Consider the following 27,859-nt stretch of genomic DNA (forward strand, 5'->3'; position numbering starts at 1 on the left):
GGTGAACACAGGCTCCTTGAAGGCAGGAGCCAGGCCTGACCCTGCTGACAGCCTCTGGATCCACCCTACTCGTGCTTTCTGAAGGCACAAATGGGGACACAGAATGTCAAGTTTATTCCTCCAGCGTTTCTAAATTGGCAATCTAGGGATTCTTTGGAAAAATAAGTTAATAAGTAAAGGAATAAATAATCAAACGGTGTGTCAAGTTTTCTAAGTTGCAAGATTCATGTGTTGGGGAAGAGATGGGGAACATGTCTGATTTCTGATCTGGGGGCATCCTTCCATCAGATTCCGTGATCCAAGAAACCCACAGGTCATCATTCCGGGTTAGGACGGTAATGATGCCGAGCATTTCTGTGCCAGGGACTGTTCTAATCTAAATATTTCTTTTTTTTTTTTTTTTTTTTTAAAGATTTTATTTATTTATTCATGAGAGACAGAGACAGAGAGAGAGAGAGAGGCAGAGGGAGAAGCAGGCTCCCAAGGAGCAGGGAGCCTGATGTGGGACTCGATCCCAGGACCCTGGGATCATGACCTGAGCTGAAGGCAGACGCTTAACCATCTGAGCCACCCAGGCGCCCTCTAATCTAAATATTTCACTTAATCATCACAGAAAACCTCTGAGGTGGATATTAGTCTCTTGAGTTTACAGATAAGGAGACTGAAATACGTACTTTTCTCAAAGTTGTATGGTTAGTAAACATGAGTCTGACTTCAAACCCTGAAATGTTCAAAGCCTAAACTCTTGAGTGCTTGATGCTTTACTGCTCAAAACGGAGCCCCTGGGAAACAGACACCTACCCCCAAACCCAAAACACCATAAAACAACTCACCTCCCCCTTGCTTGTATGACTTAAATATTAGCAAATTCTCGTGCACTTGTTCCAGGCCCAGGAGCTGTGCACCCTGTTCAGGAACTGTCCTTTTTCCTTTATTCCCTATGCAACTCTCCAGGCAGGGCCCCGTGGCAACTCCACAACCCAGGCCAATCAACCCGCCTTTGAGCGGCTGCAGATGCAGTTACATGCATATGACCACTAGGGGGCACTACATGAAAATGGATATCACTTCCTGTCCAATGGGCTATTTCAATGCAGAGCTATGCTCTGGCATAAACCCAAATTGAAAAATGAGTAAATAAAAAGAACAACATATATTACAATTATGAATACATATAAGTATAATTATAAAACATATCAAATGTACATGTATTATTGAGAACAAATTGAACAGAATCACCATGTTTTCATGGCTTTTCTTCATCTAAGATCTCAAAGCCCTGTGTGGATGTGTTAGGTAGCATACAGTCTGTTTTAACCTTGGACTGAACAGCTAGTTACACTCCAGTACTCGGATAACATCTCTCTGACTGGACTCAAATCAGTCTGTAGAGGACTCTAATTTTAAAAATAAAAGGGGAAAAATTTAGAGTGAGTTGAACAGGCCAGAGGAAAGAGACCAGAGCCCACGCCACCCAGGTAGGGAACCCCCAACCCTGGAAAGGGATGGGGAGGACCCCAAGGGGCTGAGAGGCTATGCTCCAGCCTCCGGACCATTAATGTTGGGAGAGCATTAATAAGCCCCAAGAGCCCCAAGAGCACAGGGAGTGACCACAAAAGCAGCCGTCATTTGCCGAACATTTACCATGAGTCTGACTCTCTAACTGCTTTAATAGATTAGCTTATACAGCTTTGCTTTAATAGATAATAAATGATCTAGATATTCTATAGATATTAACCTTTAACAGATGGTTTATTTAATCCTTACTAACATCCTGTGAGGTAGATTCTGTCATCCTGTGATACAGATGAAGAAAACAGGGTCAGAATGGTTGCCACATGGCCAAAGTCATACAAGCAGCACGTGGAGTCCCCAGGTCGAGCCCAGGTAATTCGATTCCAGAACCCTAGCTCACATCACTGTGCCACACCGTGGTCTCGATCTCTCTGCTGATTCTGTCCTTGCACATTCTATCGTAAGATGCTGCACACAGCAGCTGTCCTAATTGAGGGTATATGTTCTCTTCCTCATGATCCCCACGACTATACTTCAGCCGGTCCCTCACTCCCTCTGCCCAGCTCACAGAATCTCCCCTGACAACTTTGACTTCCTTCCCAGTATATCCACTCTGCTATCCCACCACCTGGTACCAGCACTCATTCATGCTTCCCCGTTGTTTTCTCTGGTTGCCCTTTTCTCCCACCCCTCTGTAACCTCCCGAGGCCAGGGATGGTGTGATAGGTTTCTGATACCTCAAAGCACCTGGTATGGAAGCCTGCAAATAGAAGGGAATCAAAAGGACCCTCTGACTTATTTTGATTCCAATCAGTCATGCTTACACATGTGATGAAAGAGAAGTTGTTGTATAATGCACAGCTTCTAGAACGTATTACCTCTCCCAGGCTCTGCCTCTCCTGTTTGTCATCATAGCCTGAAGTGTAGAAAGGCTCATAGGTAATAAGATCTGGACGTTCAATATCATAAATTGCCTTGACCTTGGGAATGGCTGCTAAATCCTTATAATCCAGGATTTCGTTGTCCACTTTTGCCTGGCAAGGTTAAACAGAAAGCAAAATTACTCTCATTAGTCTCATCTCTTTGGGGAACTATTTTTAGTACATTTCATGTTCTGCTTGAAAGGTGAAGACCTTAAAAAGAAACAAAAACCAAAACATTTTGCTCAGTTTTTAAACCAAAAGCATTTTGCTTTAGGAAGTTGCCTATTTATACCATGTATTAATCAAGTTGTTTTTTAAAAAAAAGTCATCAAAAACTTAGGAAAAAGTCTGTGTAGAATAAACCAAGTAGAAAAGCCTGTAAACCTTCAGGATAATTTTCCTACAGTTATTACAGAGATGGAGAAGCTCAAACAGATGGTCAAAAAGAATCCTCCCAGATGGCCAAAAACAAGAACTGCATATTTGGTAAATTAAATATTTAAATATCTTTGTGGTAGAATTTAAGAATACTCAGTATCAGCATTATGAAATGTATAATTAATCCCCATGTATCTATATCCAAGTTAGCCACAGCAATTTTTAAAGTCCTTCATGGTATTACTGCATTTTATAGGTCATTGACATCGATGGTCACATTTGTATATAAATGTAATTACCCAAAGGAAAACAAGATTGAGAAGGCTGATCTTTAACAATGAATACTGGATCTCATAAAGAAATAGAAATAATTTCGAATTAAGTCTATTTAGGATTACCCACCCCACTATGACAGTCTGCTACTTTACCTGTCCTGGAAGCGTCTTTTCCGGAAATAAATACTTACATAGATAGTATGACCTGGGGAACCAGGGATACTGGAGCCTGGTCTAGAATAAATGCTTTCAGAGGAAGTCCTGGTAGGCTGTAAAATAAACAGTGCCTTGTAAGATTTCAGACCATGGCTTCAGAATCAAGACTGGCCTGAGTCCTTAGCATTTACTAAAAACTAAGCTGGTTAAAAAAAGATTTGTGACTTTTCTGAGTAAGGGAAAATATAACCTAGACAGAAAGGTAAAGGAGAACCAGCTGTGCAATCAGCCTTGAAAATGCATTTGGGGACTTTTCACCTTCTCCTCCTCGTCCCCTCCAAGACCTTCTTGCTCTGCCTTCATGCACATTTCGCTCCACCTCTGTTGCCACGATCCCAGCCCCAGTCTCCAGCTCCGCTCACCTGGACTATTGCAATGACCTTGCCTGAGGGTTTCCTACTTCCATTCTTGCCCTCTTCAAATCCACATGATACCCAGTGACCAGAGAGATTTTTTTTTTTTTTTTAAAGATTTTACTTATTTGAGAGAGAGTGAGAGAGCATGAGTGGGGGAGGAAGAGAGGGAGAGGGACAAGCAGAGTCTGCACTGAGTGCAGAGCCCGACGCAGGGCTCGATCCCAGGACCCTGAGATCATGACCTGAACCAAAATCAAGAGTCAGACCCCTACCCAATTGAGCCACCCAGGTGCCCCCACAGAGATTTTTTAAGAACAGAATTTGGTCACTACTCTGCTTTCGGCTTCAGCGACCACTTAATATCACAACTCCCAGCGCCTCAGGGTTTTGATCCGGCTCTTCTCTCCCACCCTCTCACTTCCCACCATCTTTCATGGAACATGGCGCATGTCCCTGCTTCAGGGTTCTTATCCTCGCTGTTCCCTCTGCCTGAAATGCTCCAGTCCTCGATTTTACTTGATTTTTTTTCTTCCTCCAGTTTTGGCTTTAAATATCACGTCCTCAAAGAAGCCCTCCCTGACCTTTCAATCCAGAATGGCTACCCTTATTTTCTGTCTGAGTCATTCTTAATTTTCCCTTCATGAATAAAATTTATAATTCCATGTGTATTGGGTTTTTTGTTTTTTTGCTTTTTTTTGCATCCTATCTCCCTCGTTAACTTCAGTTACCATCTCTGCCCTCACAGGATTTATTTTTTCGCCACTGTGTATGCCCGCTGTTTTCCACAGGTACGTAGAAGGCATAAATCTTTGTTCAGGGAATGAGCTAGGATCTATTATTTGTAAACACTCAGTTTGTGGATACCTGGCTCGTGTTAATTACGAGACGTGAGCCTAACCACACAGAGAGTCACTGCAGTAAGGTTAGCAGTCAGCCACTGGGAAAGATAAAAGAAACTGGACTTTATAATATATGCTTAGAGGACCCTGAGAGTGAGTGGTAGTGGGAGCAGTGGGAGGGTTAACTGCCTCCCACTCTGCCTGGCACATTCTGGAAAGCTCTGTCAAGAAAACCAAAGGCCTAGTCTTGAAAGACTCGCTCCCCTCTGTACAGATATTTCTTGGAGAGGAGAATGTGTAGTTCTAGGTTAGGAATTGGATCTTTCCTCTTCAGTACTTTTTCTACTGATATTTGGTGTCTTGATTGTGACTATAATGGAGCCAAAGAACCTCCTAAAAATCAGGATGTTGCATCACTATGTATTCACATGTGAAAATACTGAGAGCGAACCCACCTGACCAATTCAAGTCAGACAGCGATTAGACTCACTCTAACAGGGAATTCACTGGAATTCAATGTATGGTTCTTGTGTCTTTGAGATACCAGGGGGGAGGGGGCTGGAGAAGTCACACTGTGCACAGTGGAGGGGTGGCAGGCTCGTCGCTTCTGGTCCCCCTCCCCAACACCTGCCACATACAAGTACTTTCTTCCTAGACTTAAATTTCCAATCACATGCGTATCTCAGTATTAGAAAATTCTAAATTCTGAGTCGACTGGGAAAGGAAGGATTCACATAATGATGCTACTCAAAAAGTCCAATTCCTTGATTTGTGTCCCAATCAAAATACAGAAGTGACACAACCAAAGTGTGGTCCTCCTTTAAAAAGAGATGCCACCCGCTAATAAAATGGAGCCAGTATGCCTCTCCGTGGGGTAACGATTAACTACAGGTAGTCCCTTCGGCCTCAAGTGGCCAGGAGTGAATACGTGCCAACCCAGTATCAAAATGCAACCTGGTAAGTAACAACACAAGAATATGAGTGGCAGCTAACGTTGGTCATCTGTTTACTATGCAGCCCAAGCTCTTAGCCCCTGCACTAGAATCTCCTCCATATTGTAAGGTACACATGACCATTCCTCTCTCATCAACATAGCTATGGGACAGATGAGGTGAAAATAGAAGAAAAAATTTGCGATCAACTAGCAGGAGGGAATGTTCTTGGCTCCACGAGAAGCCTGCAGTGGCTCCGTGTTGGGGTGGGGTAGGAGAGGGGCGAATGCAAGATAGACGTCTTCGGGAACTGGCGTTGCTATGAAAGTCCTGTTCGCATTAACAAGCAGCTAGGACGTTGTGTGAAGAGCCAGAGAACACACTGAGCCTTGGGGTCTCTCCCATGTCCCTCATCCTATTTTCGCCCGATACAGGTCAGAGATACTTTCTGCCTTCCCTGTAACGATGCGCCTGGGGATGGCTCTGAAGTAGTCTGGTCCCTTGTGTGCTGTGCACGCAGATCGGAATGCAGCTGCCGAGCCACGTGAACACATGCCCGGGATGGGGTCTGTAACGCTCTCTTCCAGGGATGAGGAACTAGACGGAAGGAAAAGGTCCCTGGGCTGAACCAGCCTGTTTCCATTCAGGCTCTCTCTACCTTCTTTCTTCACCACATGGGAGGATCTGTGAGTTCTGCAGGCTTCCTCTGAAGTATTCAGCTGGTTCATGTACAGCATGACTATGGCAGAGCTAACGTCGTTAAGAGTTATCGGACAATCTGAACTCTTGTCAAGTCCCGTTTCGTTCTTCAAGGTGTTCAAATCTGAACCACCTCCATTTTGCATATACCGGCCCCAGGTTATCTGATTCTAGAATAAATATTTTGAATTTTTGTAGTCAGACTGTGTTCAAAGTCAAATCAGCTGGTCACCAAATTTGACGGTGCTCTGGCTCTCGTGTAGAGACCAGTCTGCCGTGAGCATCTTCAGACCATTCAGCACCGGAAATGCGCAAGATTATCTCTTGGAGATTCAGAAGTTGCTCTTTGCTTCACTGCATTTACTGTGGCTTGCTTTTGCTTCATTCCGATCTCCTTACTTAAAATCTACTTCCATAGGCATCTTGCTTATGGGTTGAGTTACATCCTTGCTTATTTTCTTACAATGGCCCTTCTTTGTCCTGTTTTCCTGTCTAAAATGAAATAATGGGATAAAACACACGACTCTGTGTAGTAAAATAGAGGGGGGTTAGAAGGCTGGATTTGGAGTCAAGTGATTAAGTTCAAATCCTGGCTCTCCTAGTTGTGTGACATTCTATGAGTTTTTCTTTTTCTTTCCTTTCTCGTTTTCTCTCTCCCTTTTTCTTTTGACTTCCTTGAGTTTCAACTTCTCATTTCTAGAATGGAGCAAAGGGTACTAACATCTAGTTCATAGGGACAAAGGAAACAACACCTATAAAGCTTCAAATACCTTGCCTCGCACAGGGCGCATACCCATTTTCAGCATTATCCAGACATCGGACCTTAGACTGGATTTCTTCATCTTTTAACCTCACACAGTGAAGGAGACTACGGTCTCTATTTTGCTCTTCATGACAGAAGAGTCCTTTCAAATGTGAGCTCCATGGACGAGATGTCCGTAGAGCTCTCTGCACTTGTGTGCCTTCCCATAAGAACTCAGATACGTGAGGTCATTTATCACAGTCCACAGGGCAGCAGTCAGATTGCCTAATGCCCTTCCCCTTTTCGAGAGCTCTATGGAGTGATTGTGTATCCGCCCGAGATGGTGACTTCCTGTGCAGGTCTTAGCTTTACTGATTTATGCCCTTCCCGTGCCGGATGGCAAAGACCTTACACAGGCCTCTCTTATCTGCCGGAAGGGTTCCTGGTGCGCTGCCTCTTCACCCATGCTCAAGCTCAAACAGCGCACACGGATCGCTTGCTTTTCTGCCACAGTCCCAAGGGCTCCCGAAGTGTATGTGCTCACCCGGTGGAGGTTAGAGGTCCCTCCTTCACAAAGATAATAAGATTACTTTTTAAAACTCAACTGTTAGTTTGGGTATTTTAATCTTAAATATTTGGAATTTTACGTTTCAATTCGAAATATCTAGAATTCTAAAAATGTTGAATTTTAAATGAACAACTTTATTATTAAAAGAAATCCTTTTGTTCTTCCGGCTGTATCTCCCCTCTCCCCATTAATAAACTTGCTGAGGGTCTCTGATGGCCAAGACGCTTCAAAAGGCACACAGCTCTCTTCCAATATAGCAGCTCAAATCCACTCCAGTTGAAACTCATTTAACCTGAAAAGCAACAACTCACTGCCGTGCCTTCCCTCTTTCAAATCCCACTGACTGTTTCTTCTTTACATGAACTTAACTCTAGTGTCACCCTGCTGGGCTAGAACAAAGTTTTACAGATGATCCACATTTCCACAGATGATCCTTACATGCAATTATTTAACCTACATTACTATTTCAACTCATTCTCCTATCTAAGTTAACAACAGTGACCCAGGAGTTACTGAGTTCAATAACCCAATGGGTCAGCAGCCTTTGTGAGCCTCTATGAGAGTTATGATGAACAAAATTACTCTCTTGCTTATACAGCTGACCCTTGAGCAATGCCAAGATTAGGAGCATTGACCCACTGTGCAGTGGAAAAGCCAAATATAACTTTTGACTCCCCCCAAAACTTAATTACCAATACCCTACAGTTGAACCGGAAGCCTTCCTGATAACATAAACAGTTGAATAACACATATTTTGTATGTTACATGTATTACATACTACATTCTTAAAAGAAAGTAAGTTAGAGAAAAGAAATGTAATTGAGAAAATCCTAAGGAAGAGAAAATATATTTATAGTACTGCAGTGTATTTATGAAAAAAAAAAAAAGTGTATGAGTTGGACCCACCAGTTCAAATCCATGCTGTTCAAGGGTCAACTGTATTATAAATGAGGATAATTTCTAATATTTATCCTCAAAGGTATGCCCACTTCTACAGAGAAAGGAAACAGGATCTGTTATTAAAACAGATGCAATTTACTTATTTTCCTCGAAACACCTTTTCCCTCATGCCTTGTGGAAAAACCCAACTTGAAAGCACAGTTGGAAAATTCAGTTCTATTTTTTAGTGCCATTTTTGGCAAAAAAAAAAAAAAAAAAAGGCAGGGTGAGGGTGGAGAAGGCACAGTAGATACCGAAAGGATTATAGACTGGCTGTGATCTCTCAAAGTATTTTGCTAATACAATTAGGCAAAGAATCTAATCCTTATTTTGGCAACAGGAGGAAAGGGAGGTTCACGAAGAACCTTCTATTGCATGTGGTTGTCCTCGCTCACTCTCTCATGGAGGGGTCCCTGTGACCTACATTTACTTCCCCAGCACACGTTCATGTACCCACTTTTGATTTCAAAAAGGTTTTTTATTTTTCTCAAAAGAAAAAAAAAATCAACAAGGAGAAGTCTCACTGAAGACAGGTAGTTTGTTTCAAGACGGAAGAGAAAAAATGGCATTTGATACCTTGCAGTAGCTGCTTGAAAATACAGGTCTCTTTGTTTTCTGCATGAAATCTTTTGAAAAGTCCTCTACCTTACAGCTGAGCTTTCCTCTATGCCTTGACTTTGTCCATCTGTCCTCCCATTCAGAAGGCACAGTCACAAAGTGAGAATTACACTGAAGACATCTTTTTATGCTTCCACATAGCACTCATCCTTCTTCGGATACTATTAAAACACTTACCAGAGCTCTGCCTGGTGAATAAGCAGAGAAAGAACATTTTCCATTTACTTTCATTATGGGCCACTGTGCACATGGGGTCCCTTCTTGGCCGGAGAGCACTCTGCTGCCCCCGCCCTCCCCCCCTCAGCAGAGGCAGGGGTATGACAACTACCCATCTAATCTGCATTCCTCCAAAGCCATGCTCTACAAAGGGAGAGAAACTACAAGCAACTGGCAACCAGATGGGAAAGAGCTGATGAACCCCCAGGGGACAACTGCCCATATAAGGCGATTGGCACCTTATAGGAAGTGCTGCTGGGATTGACAGTACCTGCCTTGGGTTTTTGTTGAAGTTCACTAGACAAGGTGGTGATAATAGCTGCAGAAGAAGGAATACTTTTACAATCTGCATAGATCGCATGTTCACTGCTAAGCCAAGAAAGGGTGAAATTAACTCCTTTGGAGCAAGGGCTTTTATGTTTCAGAGGAAGCAGGAGGGGCTCACCGGCACACCGTCCCTTCTCTGGAGAGTTTCACAAATGCCACTGGCCTTTACTATGGCTAAGAGCCTCAATGTCTTTCCAGTATAAATATTAACCCCTATACATCCTAATGAATGATAAAAACACACCAAAAAGAATAAAATATTCAAATAAAATGAAAGCCTAGAATAAACCGTATGTATTGTAGTGGTGTTAATAAAACAATAACATTATCTCCTTGTTCGAGACATATATAAAACCTCTAATTAGCTCCTAAAAAATATACACACGGTGTATGTTTGGCATATTATAGGTTTGCAAATGCGTATGTTATAATAGTGAATGTTAGTTTCAAAAGAAAAAAAATCTCATGCCCATTTTGTATGGCAGTCCGTTCATGCTTTAGCCTCCAAAGGCACATGAGAGAAGCTCCTTTTTAGAATATAGCAAGTGATCCACTGTGGATTATAAAAACTTGGTCCTGGGAATATCATCTGCTTTGTCTATGATGAATTGTAGCAGAAATTACAGATGTTCAGTACTGAGTTTTACCTCCAGACACTATTCATATAAAACTTTTCCAAGCAAGTAAAACTGAGTATGTTTTTCTTAGATAATTCTACTTCATCATTTTCTTTTACCTGTATCTCAGCCTGAGGAAAAAAGGAGCAAACTGCAGAATATAAATAATAAAATGACCTTCCTCCTATCAATTTCCTCCATGACAAAACCAGGGCTTACTTCTGGGGCACAGAGGGCTGAATGTTCCTGCAAGGAGTACAGTTGGTTTACCTAATAACTAAAAGGGTTTGATATTATCTGGTGAAATGAGCGGCTGGTGTAAGGCGTCTAAAAGATCAACATATCTGTGTGACTTGAGAATTGCCTTGGCGTTTCCAGGCTTCTTAAAAGTTCTGGTGAGCTATTCCTCAATGGCCATGCGTGAAGGGAGACCTTGTCAAATGGCCTGTTTCTCTGCCAGGTCCCAAGCTGTTTACAGCTTTCTGTGAGGGAGCTGAAGCTGACTTCATTGATATCTACAGCTAGATAATGGGAATCAGATGTCCCTTTTGAACCAGAATAGGAAGAGAGTGGTTATTAAAAACAGAGCTCTCTCTCCTCTAACCCACCACTACCTAAGAGGCTCCCCATCTTTTAAACTTAAGGGTCTGGACCAAACCAAAGAATCTCACACTTGATGACGGTATTTTTGTTTAAGTCATGAAAATGCATCAGTTGGTTATAGCCTCAGGCTAACAAAAGAGAACACTATTTGAGTTATAAAGTATACTTTTGGAAAAAGGACCCCAAAATTATGAAAAAGCAACTTCTTGCCAAATAGAGGTCCTAATCCTGAGCAACACTCATTTGCAGTGGGGACCATCTTCGGCTGTTCCACTGGATTCATGAGACTGTAACTTCACTGCATGTGAAAACTCCGTCACTGGAGCTGAATGAGCTTTAGGACAGAATGAAGATCATAATGACAAATACACGTTGGGAGTGTAACCCATATCGTGGACCAACACAACGCACCCAAGGCCTGGAATCAGCAATTAAGTCTTGCTGCTGATGCCTGGGGAGCGCCGTGGGCTGACCTCATCCTACAGATGAAGAACCTTAGGGGGTTGACGTCTATAAATGTATATACCTCTAACTCTCTTCCAAACCATTTAAAGAAAGAAGGTAAAGTTTTAATAAAAGTACACTCAGCAACTGTCATCAGCCTTGGCGCTGTCCTAGCAGGCACAGACAAAAGGTGTACACACAGAGCCCAGACTAAAGTGTTATGTTGTAATCTTGAATTGTGAGCAGGGCTAAAAAAATGGGTTTCCTCTGGGCCGAGACAGGGCTGTGGAAAGTTATCAACGGATTCTCAGAGACCCCTGAATAAGATCAAGTATGCTCCAGGAGCACCATCTCCTGCTTCATTGCTCCTCTTCATTGCTGGCTGAGCCCTCTCCTGGCTTCTGGACAGTCCTACAGGTCATGCTGCTTGCTCTCTTTCTCAAACACATCAGACTTAGCCAGTATGCAGTGCTCCCCTCCTGTCTTCCTAAGTTTCCCTGTGGTGTAGTGGAAAGAGCACGAGTTACGAACTCAGCGACCTGGCTTCCAATCTTCACTCCTCCGCTTACCGGTGGGCTAACTCTGGGGAAATTACTTAACTCTGATGGGTCTCAGTCTCTCCACCTGTAAAATGGGAGCAAGAACAGCTACCTCACAGGGATTCTTAGGGAGAGCACGTGACAGGATATTTAAATTCCCTGGCCTCTGCAAAGTAGGTGCCTGGTCCCTCTCATTTCCTTTCTCACTTCCCTATTGCTTTCTTGAGCCAAACTACTCCCTCCCCAAGCACTGGGTTCCCCCTGGCTCCGTGCTGCTCCTCGCCAGCCCCACCCCTTTCTTGTCATCTACACGTGTGCTCATCTCAACCAACCTCCACAATTCAACTCAAAGTCCACTTTCCCCAGGAAGTGCCCCTTAAGATCCTTTCTCTCACCTGATGTTCCCAGATCTATGGTATGTTTCTACACCATTTTATAAATTATTTATCTATTATTTATCTGTCTTCCCTGCTAGTCTAGGTCTAGAGCATCCAGCCTAGCACTCACTATACCTGGGTGCCTGGCAATATTTGTTTAACGAACAAATGTGTAAATACAGGACCAAAAGGGGAGCTTCTAATGTGCTCACTTGAATGATGGTAACGCTTTAGCCAGTACTCTAAATGAAAACAATACTCAGAAAACAGCCAGAATCAGAACGTGAGATGCACTCTGTGGGGTGAGAAAAAGCATCTGCCTCTGCAGAAGCCAGAGAAGTTATGTGGGAAAAGCAGCACGGAGAGGACAAGCGACAGAAGCCTGGGGCCGGGACAGCGGCTGGAAGCCTCAGCCTAGACACAGCGCCAACCTGCAGAGACGGAGACCGTCCTGTGCGTCGAACCAGACTTTTGGGATAAAAGAAATCGGATGAAGAACGATGCGTGTTTGACAGCTGCCATAAAACATGAAAAAAGGGAAGAATGAACAAAGAAATATCTTCAGTTTAGAAACACTATACAAAAAAAACAAAACAAAACCTTTGGGAAAATGAATTTGAGAGTAACTGTCAAGGGGCATCGCTTTAAAGTTGTGTGTGTGTGTGTGTGTGTGTATGTGTTTGAGGGCCCATGTGTAAAAGCATATTTACTGGTCTTCAAGTTACAGTTTATTTACCTACATTCTAACACCCCATGATTCCCTTCCATTTATTTCAGCTTAGACATTTTTATATATGAAGAGTAAGAAGCCAGTGAAGCCACTGAGAGATGTCCTTAAGAATCTATCATTATAAATGGCCTGTGAGTTCTTAAATACCAAGAATGTGGATTACTCAGTGGGGTTGCAGAAGGATTCTTAAAACATTTTCATTTTGCTATGGTAACTGCAGTGATGTGATACCCTGTGAAAGGCTTGGAAATCTTGGCTCAATGTCTGTGATCTGTAGACACACCCTTAAGAGAGAACAACATTTATTCCCTTATTCAAAAACCGATTCCCCTTTAAACCCCACCAACGTCAGCATATATCCCACTCAGGGCACACTGGAACCTCTTCCCCTCTGGTGTGCATCCTACACACTACTGGGCTTCCCAAAGGTGAGCAAGCTGAGGGTTGGCCTGACCTCCCAAGTGGTTGAATGTTGGCTTTAGGAGAAAAGTTTTGGAATTTTCTGGAAAACTTTACTAAAGGAAGAAAAACTAACAGCTCTTCTTGGCCAGAAAGAGTAGAAGTATTTCACTAGTTGTTTTCACAAGTTTATCCAGAGAGTTCTATCAAGATGCAATCAAGAGTGGTTTTTTTTTCTTTCTTTTTTAAATATCATTTTAGACACACTATCTGCAAACTCAAGCAATCCTTACAGAGAAAAGGCACACATTCCATGCAGTCTGGTCTCATTAGCATTCTTCTCCTCATCTCCCAAAAGACTTCATCAGGGATGAAGTGAAAATGATTATTCAAAAAACTGATAGCAACACTGTAGAGATAGTATAAACCACTAGCTACTTGGGTGGTTTCTGGGCAGCATCCCCAAGCTATGCTATGAATTTTACATTCTTATGATAAAAGTGACAACTACTATCTTTAATGTTCTAGGATTTTATAAAGATAACCCATTTCCAAAGCATCCATAGTTCCTCAAAAATCTCAGACTCTGGTGCCCAACATGGGTGACTGTTCCAGTGTGCACCTGCCTGGCGGATGGACTTGAGGGTTATACACACATGCTCAAGCTGAAGCTGTTATTCTGAAATGGAGACCAAAACCATCCTGATATTGGTGGACAAATTCCTTTTCAGTTTGTTTTATTTTTACTCCATTATTCTGAGAAATAGGGTTTTTTTTTTTCTTTCCCATAAGAGTATGATGCTAATGGGGTTACAATGCATAGCTGCTTACACCTACTAATGGCAGTTTAAGAAGATCTGATACCACACTCTAGAGTTTGGCTTCCAAAATAAATTCAGGCCATTCTTTTCCCTGAGATGCCAAGTGGAACAGTCGAACTACAGTTTTTCCAAGGATACCACTAAGTCAGCTAACCCGAGAGACTGGGATCGTGTGGACTGGGATCCGGTGTGATTATTGTTCAGAAAATATTTCACAGTCCAAGGGAAAAACTAGGGGCATCTGAATAGGATACAGATTATGATACTGACTTATAAGCGTGTACGGCTCTTTGCTTCTGAAACACATAAAATAGTGTCATCTGGAGGTGTTGTCAGGGCTGAATAAGACCAGGAGAAGGTTTTAGAAGTGAGAGGTGAAGAGGGTCTATCCTTTTACCCAAATGCTTAATGTTCAAGGACAGTTACTGAAACATTTTGATGTTACCTAAGAGTTAAGTTACCAGGATGCTTATTCACATTGACACTTCTGGGCTCATCATTGCTGTCCCTAAAGGTTTTATCTGACAAACCATCAGCTTCTGGAGACAGAGGCTACTCAGTGAATTTGGACTTAAGAGGTGCGTAAAATGTACCATGGATGCAGAGTTTGGGTCAGGGTGGTACATTATGGACTAAGTACAAAAACGTCTGGTGAGGTCACCAGATGTTGGACCTAGAACTTGATGAATCATTTTTTCCCATCTGTGTGGTTTGACTGTTCCCTTGAATGCTTTCCTATGAACCTGCTAGTGAAGCAAGGCTTACTTTCTCCAACACAAGCACTGGAAGCATTAACCACAATCGGTTTAACATTCGAGGGAAGGGAACCTCCTTCCCTGGCCAAATGGGCTTTCAACTTGATCTGCTCTTAAGAAAAAAAAGAAAGTCATGAAAAAGTAATTTCCCCAAAACTCCAGCCCTGAGAATTAGTGGCGAGGGCACAGCCAGCCAGCAAATGCACCTGGCATCACAGCTCTGTTTCCTTACCCGCAGCTTTTCCTCAGTCTTGGTAGATTGCTTACAGTCGGGATGCCAAACGGTGGAACCTGGAAAGACACAATGCCCACAAAGAGTTAAAGGAAATGGAAAGAAGCCAGAACTTCTGAGAACATTTCATATCCTTCTCTCTCTATCAGGGGGGAGTGTTAGAGCCCAAGTGAATTATGGGCCCAAGTGAATTATGACAGCTCTAATCTCCAGGTGAGTTTTCCTCATTCAGTCTGAGCTTGCTCTAGAAAGGTCACAATTCTAGACCACAGATACCACTAACGGGCGCAAGAGTGTTGTGACGCAAGAGATGTTTAGTTCTTGACTGAGTGTTGTTGCTGTTGTTTTGGACCATATTATTATCTTTTAAAAGTCATGTCTGTGTGCTTACTATAGGCTGTATTTAATTTAAATAGAAGGCATAAACCATGTTTACAGAACATCAAAACAACCAAGCAATTTAGATAAGGGAAATAGAGTCAAACCCAAGAGTCTATATCCAGAAGCAAAACTCACTGAATTTTTTGTTGATCCAATTACACACAGTCATCTACAAAGATATGGAAAACCAAGCCAACTAGTAGAAAGGTCGAAAGTTATGTTACAAATGCAGAAGTTTTCTTTAACTGTTAGCCTTTTAATTAATAAAACAAAACAAAAAATCTCCACTCTCAAACGAGTGAAATTACTACTTAAGTGTCATTTTCTGTCCCTGAGTCAATGTCTCACCTTCTCTGAATATGAAGCCCTTCCCTGGAATGGTGCCTGCATCACAGAACTAAGCAAAACACTTAAATCCCACAGAAAGCTCTTGTAAGAATCCAAGCCCACTGATATGATTTTGTATGCCTAGATATATATGTCATTTATACAGTTGTGGGTCAGACCTGTATGTAAGTCCTATGTTCACATAAGGACACATTCAAATATGGTTATGGGCAGAAGAACCGAAGGAGCACTAGATAAGACTTTAGCAAATAAAGTTACTAAGTTGAAAGCAGCAAGTAAATGATATAAATTTAATAAGTCTCGGTATGAATATCAGACTTCCCACACATCATTGTTAAATCTTTATCTCTTCAAGCAACCATCTGTGTGTACTTAAAAAGTCACCAAATTAAAGTAACTCTTGAATTATTTTATACTACTGAGCTAAAATAGCTAAAATAATATTCATGACAAGGATAATACCTTTTATATCAGAATAATACTTTAATCCCTATTTAACAATCATTCCTATCTTGCTTAACCCAGAGCCAAAAAAAATAAAAAAAGAAAAAAAAAGGGAAAATGGAACAAACAAACCAGACAGACACATACTCTTTTCAGCGTTAGCATTTACTCTGAGGCTGGCTACAAAGCACAGGAAATCCTCTTAATGTGGAGAGTCAAGGGTCAGGGGTGGGCCCAGGAGCAGCATTTGCTGCGAAGGTTCGAGTGGGAGCCCTTGACCAGATCACGGGATTTGCACACAGTGTCACACTGTTCTCCAGAGGTCAGACACACAAGGACTGCGACTCAGGGAGAGTACCAGATGCTGAGGAAGATGAACTACTCATTCTTCAAGGATGTGTCGAGAGGGCAGGCAAAGAGCGCCAAGGCCCAACTCCAGAAGACATTTACAACAATCCCTGGAATTCTGAGGATAGCCCTTCTTAACGGATAGTTGTTTATTTGTAGTATGACTGCGCTGTTATTTGCGCACAGCTTGAAATCACTCTCTATTCAGGTTCCAGAACCATGTGAACGTGCAGAGCTGCACACAGAGCCTTTGAGTCTCAGTTCCTAGCAGACGCGGTGTTGACACGCGCCCTTGTGTCTGGTTTTGAGTGCTATGATAGACACACTAAAATCTAAAACAAAGCCTGGAGACCAAATAGAGAATAAATCGGCTCCATGCTGAAAATGCAAAGTGACACCTGCCTATGGCTACGGAGATTCACAGCCTGCCCTCGGAGAAATGTGTCATATAAAGTCCACATGAGACCATGGGTTTGGGGGCCTGTCATTTCCCTTTATTGGGCCCTTTAAAATTCAGTGACTTTTTTCATCAGAATTTTCCAGAGTGATCGTGAAAACTAAGGGATATTTGGGTTGTCATTTTCTCATATAGCTAGCATTTTTCAGAGAAGAGTAGATAAGGCTTTGCTTTAATATTCAAGAATCATTTCCGTAGACTTTTTTTCGTTGTATAAAAACTAAACAGAGAGCAAAGCAAACCATTCATTAAAATACACATAGTGTTAAGTGCAGAGAGACAAAGAAACGAATGCAAAGGCAGATGAAACCTGGTTATTACCAAACTGAATGAGCACCAGCTCCCGGGGTTCTCGCTAATTTTACTGATAAGCCCTTGTCGATTTAATGACTCTTTCTCCAGCTAAAAATAGTAAAATGTTTGTGCAGATGGTGTTGTTTGGAAGAGAATCCTCCCCTAAGCTTCTTGCTGAGAAATTTCAGCATTTTAGGGGAGATAAAAACTAGTCATGGTTACACACTGAGAAAATTTCTCAAAATGATTTTCAATTAGAAAAAAATCTGGGGGCACCTGAGTGGCTCAGTCGGTTAAGCATCCAGCTCTTGATTTCGGCTTAGGTCATGATCTCAGCATTGTGAGATCAAGCCCCCAGTTGGGCATGGAGCCTGCTTAAGATTCTCTCCCTCTGCCCCTCCCCCCCCCACCCCCCAAAATATGATGGCCCTCTGGTAATGAATACTTCTTCGCCACCAAAAACTTCTCCATTTCTCTTTCAGGGACTCTGGGTATGTTCTCTCTCACTCTCTCGCTGCCTCTCTTTCTTTCAATATGAGAGCTACATCATCTTAATGGGATGAAATACATCTATGATGCAATTCACCAACTATGAGGTTTTCTTCTTCCTGAAATCCTACATAAGAGCAGGTTGGAGGCATTAAAAAATCCTTCTCGCAGGATAGTGAAAGGAGCAAAGACAAAGCAGCATCTAGAAATGCTTTTTCTCTTTTGTCTTGTTTCCCAGACCTCCTGGGGAAGGTTGGGAGGAAGTGTTGCTAATTTTCACTCTTGCCTCACCTCCATAGGACCAAACATCAAATCCTATTCGTTAATTCCAGAAGCAACACATTCCTTTGTTAAACACACTCAGGGGCTCACGGCTGGCATGTCAACTGCTTGGCTGATTAATACTAACTGATGAGGTAACTTCCGGCCACATTCATTTTGGATCTGGGAAGCCTTGTAGCTAATGAAATGCCTCCTTCTCTGAAAACAAACAAACAAACAAAGCAAGGTTTTCTTTCCCCAGGCGGAAAGAACTTACTGAATTCTTGAGTCCATCTTACCTTGAAGATACATTTCCTCTCCTTCTGTGAACATCTGATTGCATCTGCTGCATCGTGCACAGCTGGGGTGGTAATGTTTGTCACCTGCCTGCAAGAGAAGAGGTAGGGACTATTTAGTTTATACCTTGTCACAGCTCCCAGCCTCTTTTCTGGACCTGGGGATTTGGAGGCAAAGAGAAACAGCTGAGGCAGGAAAAATAATTGTCCCATTGACCTAACCTCCTATACCAACAGCCCTGGAAGCGGAAGCTGACCCCATTAGAACTGGAAGGGGCTCAAAGACCAGCTACTGATGCCTCGATGACAGGGCGGCCTCGCTTCTTGGGGTTTCTGGCGTCCATCTCTCTCTTGGCCTGGTCGCTCTTGGATGGTTGCTAGTTACACACCATGTGCCTGAGATGAGTCCACTCCATCTCCAAAAAACCCCACCCCCAAAACATTAACATCCAAATTGATGTGGAGACTCTTACTGGTTTGTACTAAAGTAATAAAAAGAAAGGATTCTCATATTTAGCAGGCTCTTGTTTTCTTAGCTAAACTGTCTAAAAATAATAAAATCTATCTAGCTTACCCTCAAGACGGAAAAGCTGTAGTAAAGGACATAATACACAGCTTTCATCTTAGGAGGACCCCAAATTCTCTTCTATGTTGCTTATAACAGTCTTTTGCCAGTGTCTTATGTGTTTTCTGAAGAAGGCATTTTACTGAGGTGGCCCTGCATTATTCATGAGCATTTCACATTCCTAAATATGACAGATGTCACCACAGCAGGTGTTGACTTCCCCTAAGCAAAATGTCACTGGACACAGGGATAATTCTCTAGACAGGTGCCAAGTCACATTAGAGTCATGCTCCAAATGTACGCCTGACAAAATGAGATCTTTTCGTTTATAGCTTAGCAAAAAATCTTCACCACCTAAAAATTATCAAATATACTCTGCAATGAAATCATTTTATTAACCAAGTGTGAAATAGTTCTTTTGCATGAACCACGTGCAAGGCAGTGCTGAGAGCCCAGAGTTAGAAGTAGCTGCCCCCTGTGCTTGCATGAAATCTCAACAGGAAATCAGAGGTCAGGTAGTGATTCCTTTCTCACACCCTCCAGTAGAAACTACAAAAGCCACTTAGCAACCAGAGTGGGAGATGGTGGTTGGTTACTCAAGACAATCAAGTGGAAAAAAATTTACTTCAAAATAGAAGCCAGGAATGAAATCTGTTGAATGGTGCTGATCAGAAAATTCTAGAAGTGGTGCTCTTGTTTTGGTTCACACACTATTATTCAATTATTTTTTTTCCAGGGGATGAAGGAAGCATAGGGAATGTCACACAAAGTAGCTCCTTCCCTTAGGCCATCCAGAGCCAAATGTGAGTGAAAGGAGAAAGAGAAAAGTCACAGTAAGTTCTAAACCACTGTAGTTCAGCTGGGATGCTAATGCTGAGAGTTCCCAGCCAGTTAGGACAATCTCTGGATTCTCAAGGAAAATGTAAGTGAAAGAATTAAGGCACACTGACAGGAAGTTTGTATAGTCTACAGTGAAAAGCACACTCCTCAGTAAACTGGGAGAAGGAAGATAGATCTTCAAACTGATACAGTGTATCTGTTATATTTAGTGGTGCAATATTAGGCGCATTCTCAACAAAGATAGCACCAAGACAATGACTTACACTTTCACCAAAGTTTTTCTACCTTGTTTTAGTCCTAGCCAATGTGATAAGGCAAGAAGAAATAAAAATGCAGGTCACTAATGAAAGAGTTCAAATAGCTAGATAAAAAATAAACACACAGGGCGCCTGGGTGGCTCAGGTGGTTAAGCGACTGCCTTCGGCTCAGGTCATGATCCTGGAGTCCCGGGATCGAGTCCCGCATCGGGCTCCCTGCTCGGCAGGGAGCCTGCTTCTGCCTCTGACCCTCCCCCCTCTCATGTGCTCTCTCTCTCTCATTCTCTCTGTCTCAAATAAATAAATAAAATCTTTTAAAAAAATAAATAAATAAAAATAAACACACAAAACCCCATAGCTTTCTCATTGACTAGCAATACAAATTCAGTCGGTGTAATGGGAAAACAGGACTCCATTTCTAATAGCAACAAACAAACCCTTCAATGCAAGATCTACATAAAGAAAACTATAGAATTTAACCGATGGACATAAAAGGCTAACAGACATATAATATTTCTGGATGAGGAAACTAAATATTTAAAGATGTCAATTTATCTAAAATGAACCTATTAATGCAATGCATTCTCAGTCACAATACTCATAGGGGTTTCATCTACAGATCTTGATAACCTGATTCTGTAAGTTCATATGGAAGAAAAAAATGCACAAAATAGGGGCGCCTGGGTGGCTCAGTCGTTAAGTGTCTGCCTTCGGCTCAGGTCATGATCCCAGTGTCATGGGATCGAGCCCCGCATCGGGCTCCCTGCTCCGCGGGAAGCCTGCTTCTCCCTCTCCCACTCCCCCTGCTTGTGTTCCTGCTCTCACTATCTCTCTCTGTCAAATAAATAAATAAAATCTTTTTTAAAAAAATGCACAAAATAAAAGACTTTTTTTTTTTTTTTGAAAAAAAGAGCATCAACGAAGGGGGATTTTCCATTCCTGACATAAAAAGTTATTCTAAGGGGCGCCTGGGTGCCTCAGTCCTTGAGTTTCTGCCTTCAGCTCAGATCATGATCTCAGGCTCCTGGGATCAAGCCCCGCATAAGGCTCTCTGCCCAGCGGGAAGCCAGCTTCTCCGTCTCCCATTCCCCCGCTTGTGTTCCCTCTCTCATTGTGTCTGGCAAATAAATAAATAAAATCTTTGAAAAAGAAGTTATCCTAAGGCTCAAATAATTAAAGTTCTTCAATACTGGTCCAGGAATAGAAAATAAATCGGTGAAACAGATAACTCAGAAAAGCCAGTTGCACAGCTCTACACAAGATAATTTAGTCTACGATAAAGGTGGCATTTCCAATGAGTTGCAAAATGGATTATTCCACTAATGGTGAGAACAATGAATTCTCCACTTAGAGAGAGGTAAAACTAGATTCTTAATTCTTAACCTACAAAAAAAGAATTCTAGAGAGTTACAGAGCTAAATATAGAAACAAAAATGTAGAAATATTGGATGAATACATAGGAGATAATTTAGTATACTTGGGGGTAGGAATGTTTTCCTAAACAAGGCAAAATCTAGAAACAATAAAGACAAATAATGACTGTGCACACACATAAAAATGTCTAGACATAAAAAAGTTAAAGGAAGAGTAGCAGAGAAAAAATACTTGCCATGCATGTCATACAAAAGATTATTATCCAGAATATATAAAGAGTATCTCTAATAAAAAATAAGTAGGAACATGGGCAAAAAGCAATTTCCAGAGGACATGTAGAAGACCCCCAAAATAAAGAATTAGCTCAACTCCACCAGGAATCAGGGAAACCCAATTTAGAAAAAAAAATGTTTTTCTTCACCAAACTGGCAAAGATAAAGAGAAGACTGATGTGAGGAAAAAGGCATTCTCACACACTGTTGGTGAGCAAAATTCTTTTCGGAAGGCAGCTTTGGCAATATTTATTCAAATTTAATATGCACATACTCTGATGCATGATACCACTGCTAGAAAGCTATCTTACAGAAACTCTCAAACCTGTGCTTAAGAGTGTACGTATTAAGGATCTTCAACATTATTTATAACAGCAAAGAACAAAACAACAGAAAGCAACCTAAATAACCTAAATAAGAAAGTAGTTAAATAAAATATTGAATCATATGTAGCCATTAAAGGAATGAAATAAACTTACATGGAAAGAGTTTAAACTAATGCTGCCAAGAGAAAAAATCATGCAGAAAAACAACGCCTATAATGTAGTCCCATAAAGTACTAGCTGACAGTGTGGAAACACTGGGGTAAGTCTGACTGGATTCAAATCCAGTTTCAGCATGATGCGGTCTTGTGAAGGTGGCAGGCTCTCTGAACATACAGCACTCCCCTGCTGTAACTACCTCACAGGACGTGATTAGGGTGAGTGATCATATGATTTTTTTTTCAAAGATTTTATTCCTTTATTCATAAGAGACACAGAGAGAGAGAGAGGCAGAGGGAGAAGCAGGCTCCCCACTGAGCAGGGAGCCCGATGTGGGGCTCGATCCCAGGACCCTGGGATCATGACCTGAGCCGAAGGCAGATGCTTAACCATCTGAGCCACCCAGGCACCCCAATCATATGATATTTTGAAAATGGTGCAGCACACTACTACATATAGTAATAATAGAAACAATAACAATAATTAACAGTAATCCTCTGAACAGAGGTGGTCCCAGGGCCATTCACAAAGAGAAGGCTTGTTGGCGCAGGTTGGGATGCTGGTAAAAGGACCCCTCGGTGCCCATTCTTTCCCAAGGACAGGCACAGGAGAGTAACTGTTACACGAACTCTCATACAAGGCGGATGGAAGATATGCCAAGGCCCCAGGTGGCAGGGCTGTGGTGTATAAACCATTAGCAAAAACACTGCTAAGAAACAATACCAGCATGACGCCCGGGACATCGGTCGGGACCCATGCACTCGCTCATCTCAGAATGCTGAACATGTCAAGTAATTCAGGGAGCCAGAATCAAAGTCCATTTCGCGGCCATTCAAAAGTCTGTTTTTGTAGCAGTGCGGGCCTGGGGGACCACACGCGGTCAGGGGCTCAAGGACAAGGGAACCTCTGTTTTGCATGTGAGAGCCACCTCCTCTCTTTCGTTTCTTCTTACGCTGGTACCCATGACAGTTCACAGTCAAGCCCTATGCACAGGGCCAGGAAAAGGGATCAGAGCTGAACACAGACGTGGGTTCATATGCAAACCAACCCCCAACATGGACATAGCTGATCAAAATCATTTACACTGGAGTCATTTATAGAAGAAGGAAAAGTATTTCAGATCATGAGCAAAATGGAAGACTAGACAATAAACATACAATTCATTGTGGAGAGGAGGTTATTGATTACAGACTTTTAAAGCACAGTGTGGGCTTTGTTGTGACAGGTGACTTCATAAGTGACAGTGACTAGGTACCTGGCCCCAAGCCCACACCCTGCCACTCTAGCTGTTCCTGGGCCTGTGGGGCCAGATGCGCTGCTGGGGCTCCCCAGAGCTCCACAATCACTGTTCTCCACCCATCTTTCTACCCTGCTATGTAAAAAAATTACAACTTATTTTCTTCTTTTTCGCATATTCAAAATGCACATGTTAAAAGTCTACATTCTGGCTGGCATTATACTCTATGGAAAGTAAACAATTTGCTCATTTAGCTGAGTTTTATAAAGCACCTGCCTACACATTCAAAGTGCAAAAAATGGCTTGCCTTTAATAATGCTGATTATGTCAGACTTCTGTGGTAATTATTACTATTTGGTTAATCTCTAAATTGGAGTAGGAACTTTAGCATACAGACTAGAATACCATCTGGAGTAATATCATTTACTATAAGGCAGGATTTAGTTTAATGCACCATTTTTTTTTTTAAATCCACTCTCTAGCAGAGCAGATAATTCTGAACTCCTTGCAGATGAGGGGGTCCCCTGGGAAAGAACTACCATATTTGCAATCAAGAGACTGGGTGCCATTCCTTAATGTATTACCCATGAGACCCCAATGATGTCACTACTTAACCTCTCCAAGCCCCCAGGCCCCTCATCTGTAAAAAGTGAAGGGCTGGACTAGACAATTTCAAGTCCCATTCAGCTGTAAAATTCTATGAATCTGTGTGAAATCCCATACCTCTACAAGCTCACACAGCAGTGATAACTGAAAAGCAATTTGGGTAGAGAAAGGAAATTCTTGATAGCAGGGAATGACTCTATAGTGCCTTATACTGAGGAGGATTTCTGGATGCCCTAAGCCCTGTACCGACTCTAACAGCCCACTGGGAGTAGCAAAAGAGAACTGCAATTACAGAACCCATCCTTGGTCAGATAATCTGCTTGCCTGATAATCTGCTTAGCTCCTGGATGACCAACTGTGCTTTTTAGTTTTTCTTTACCCTCTTTCTCTTGCCCTACTCCTAACACGAGCCTAGGAAATGTGGAAGGTGGCCCTTGAGGTCAACCTTTAGCCATTTATAACTAATGTCCTACCTACTTCCAAAAAAAAAGACTTGCAGATTCTTATCAGAGAAGGTCATGATCTATAAACAACTGGACAAAAACCTTAGAGGAAAAGAAAATATCAGGATTCTAAACTCAGGCCAACTTGTTGTGATCCGAGTTTCTCAGCAGATGAGGACAAAAGGGAAAACAGGCCATTAAAAGTCTCACTGTGTGAAACAATGGCTATATACAATTGTCACTGGAGAGGCAAGGTTTCCTATTCTAAATTAATAACAGTCATTGTAGGCTGAACTTCCACAGGGTCAGGCTCTGTGCCAGGCGTTTTATCAAAGACTGTAAGTGCCTGGCCTCACAACATTCCTATGATGTAGGTGCTATTTTACAGTCTTAGACTGCAAGCAAAGAAACTAACACTCAAAGTGGACAATTTACGCAGAGCCCCCAGTGCTTCCAAAAAGTAGAGCCAGACCTACCCTCCAAAAGCACCCAAACAATTCTCATAGAGGGACCTTGGCTCTGAAATGGAAAATTACCTTCCATACTAACTTTCCTGATGGTTGGCAACGTTGAAGTAGTTATCTCTCATATAGACCCTTGAGAAAAACCAAGGGTGTAACCCTGAAAGATAATTGAATGTAGTCATTTCCATATGGGGAAGTTAAACTCTCAAGGTCTAGGTTGCAGTTTTTTGTTTTGTTTTTTTTAAGTTCTAACTTGATTCAGAGATGATTTGCTTAGAATACCCAAAGGAATAAACAAATTGCTTTCCTGTCCCCAAGACTCTTGCAAACGCAGCTCTGGTTGATGGTGACTTTAGATGAAGGACATGCAAACACTTGGAGGTAAGTGTGTTGGCCTAGATCAGGACTTTTCTAACATTACTGCGCATAAGCAATACCCAAGATTCTTTCAAAAATGGGTTCACTGGCCTTAGGGTGGGGCCCAGAAATCAGCTTCTTTCTTTGTTTTATAAGCACTGAAATGAGTACACAAATCATCATGAACTAGGGAAATGCCAGTCTGGGTGGTTTCCAAACCCTAAACCTGATAGTAGACAAGGAGGCCAAAGAGAGTAACAAGGATCTGTTGTACACGGTAGGTGCATGGGTGGAAGGGAGAGGCAGAATCACGTAAGTTCCCTGTTTTACTCCTGCAGAAAGGCAGTGTGGGGGCTGACTCAGCCTTCTTTATGTTTGCTGTTTTTTTCCTTAAAGCGGGAAAGGCTTCCAATGGGACTGGACTGGCTTGATCTCAAGTTGAACACTCACCTGTTCCAGGAGCAGTTTTGTTTTTGTTTTTTTTCTCTAATGCAGGATACTGAACAGGCAGGATAATGAGGGTGTGCCTTGGCCCAAAGTCTGTATCCTGGGCAAAGGTGAGTAAATCTGTTTGCCCAGGCAGCGTTCATGAAGCCCAGAGGGCTCTACGCAAGTCTGTACAAAGCCAACCTGCACAGATGAGAACATCCTTCAGCCAGACAGCCTTAACCACCCAACCCCAGCTGCAACCTCTGCTCCAAACATGTGTGCTGTGTCGGGGGGTGGGGTGGGGGGTGGTGGCAGCTCATCTTCCCCAGTGAAGATGCACAAAACAGAGCAGAGAGAAATACACCACTGCCTTCCAATGATCTGGTTCCCTTTGACCAGCTGCTCAAGATATAAAAGAGCATCAACTCCCTTCTATTTTATAAAAATATTCATTTATGAGAGAGGGAGGGAGAGAGAAAAAGTGTTGGAGGAGGTGGAGAAGGAGAGAGAGAATCCTCAAGCAGACTCCCCATGGAGCATGGAGCCTGATGCAGCACTCGATCCCAGGACCCTGAGATCATGACCTGAGTCAAAATTGAGAGTAGGCTGCTTAACTGACTCAGCCACCAGGTGCCCCTCAACTGCCTTCTTTTAATGAGAGGTAAAGAATGGAAAAAGTGGCGACATCCCAGTGTAAATGCATATTATATTTTTGCAGTTGGTTATTGCTTTCTGATCTCCTTCCAAGGAATTAAGTGCAAAAATTTTAAAGCAGTCTTTACAATTTAATAGTGCTAGATAAATGTTATCTGTAAATGTGTGCATTCCTACAGGACCTAACCAGTCTCTTTAAAAATTGATCTATAGATTCAGTGCAATCTCTACCAAAATTCCAGCTGGATTATTTGTAGGGATCGAAAAGCTGATCCTAAAATGTATGTGGCAACACAAAGGACCTAGGAAAGTCAAAAAACTTTTTAAAAGAATAGGATAAAGTCAGAGGACTTACACTATCCGATTTCAAAATTTTCTATAAAGCTAGAAGTTATCAAGACAGCATGGACTGGCTTTGGGATAGGCATATAGGTCAATGGAATAGAAGAGAGAAGTCCAAAATAACCCCCCACATTCATGATTAATTGATTTTAAGTAAAGTGCCAAGGCAATTTGATAGGGAGGAGATAGTCTTTCCAACAAATGATGATGGGACAGTTAGATATACATATTCAATCAAACCCCTACCTCACACCATGAGGTGTGTTAAGTTCACATAAAATGAACTTAAAATGGATCATGGACCTAATAAAAGCTAAAACTATAAAACTTCTAGACAAGAACATCAAAGAAAATCTTTGTGATTTTGGTTTAATATTTCTTATTCTACAAAAACATAATTCATAAAAGAAAAAAGACCGATAAATTGGATGTCATCAAAATTAAAATCTTTTTCTCTTCAAAAGATATTATTAAGAAAATAGAAAGATGAGCCACAGACTGGAAGAAATTTCTGCAAATCATATGTCTAAAAAAGGTCTAGTATCCAGAATATATAAAAACCAATTAAAATTCAAAATAAGAGGCCAAGCAACTCAGTTGAAAAAAAGCGGGCACAAGATTGAAGTAAACACTTCACAAAAGAAGATATACGCATGCTGAAAAAACACATGAAAATATTTTAAACACCCTTAAGTCATAAGGGAAATAAAATGAAAACCACAATGAAATACCATTACACACTAGCTACAGAGGCTATAATTAAAAAGACAGACCATACCAAGTGTTGAGGAGGATGTGGAGAAAGTAATACACTCATCCATTGCTGGTGAGAATGTAAAATGGTATAGCTAGTTTGGAAACCTCTGGCAGTTTCTCAAAAAGTTAAACATAAATAAACCATGTGACCCAGCGCTACTACTCCTAGGTTTTGAGCTAAAAGACATGGTAACGTACGTCCATACAAAGAGAGAGAAAGGGAAAGGGAAAGGGAAAGGGGAAGGGAAGGGAAGGGAAGAAAAAAACAGGAAGAGTGAGATCGGGGGCAGGAGACCTGACTGGGAAGACAGGAGGAACTTTTCTATTCACTATCCACAGTGACACATCAGGGCATACATAACACTCATTCCTTTGGGGGGTGGGGTGTCCAGATTCTTTTGGA

General features: G+C 42.0%; 1 protein-coding gene across 3 annotated transcripts in view; it reads right to left on the reverse strand.

Annotated features, from left to right (window-relative positions):
* The window catches only part of ABLIM1 (actin binding LIM protein 1), a 219,815-nt gene that overhangs the window by 40,241 nt on the left and 151,715 nt on the right, over positions 1-27,859 (reverse strand). For 2 of the 3 annotated variants that reach the window (XM_021700173.2, XM_021700172.2), the window contains exons 7-10: positions 18,382-18,469; positions 15,061-15,119; positions 3,283-3,360; positions 2,394-2,549 (exon numbers count right to left, since the gene is read on the reverse strand). In XM_021700173.2, the coding sequence (XP_021555848.1) occupies positions 2,394-2,549; positions 3,283-3,360; positions 15,061-15,119; positions 18,382-18,469 (381 nt within the window). Of the gene's footprint in view, positions 1-2,393; positions 2,550-3,282; positions 3,361-12,554; positions 12,639-15,060; positions 15,120-18,381; positions 18,470-27,859 lie in introns of all 3 variants that reach the window. The other variant, XM_044916163.1, reaches the window with a different exon arrangement.

Source organism: Neomonachus schauinslandi, chromosome 6, assembly GCF_002201575.2.
Source record: "Neomonachus schauinslandi chromosome 6, ASM220157v2, whole genome shotgun sequence".
Taxonomy (NCBI): Eukaryota; Metazoa; Chordata; class Mammalia; order Carnivora; family Phocidae; genus Neomonachus; species Neomonachus schauinslandi.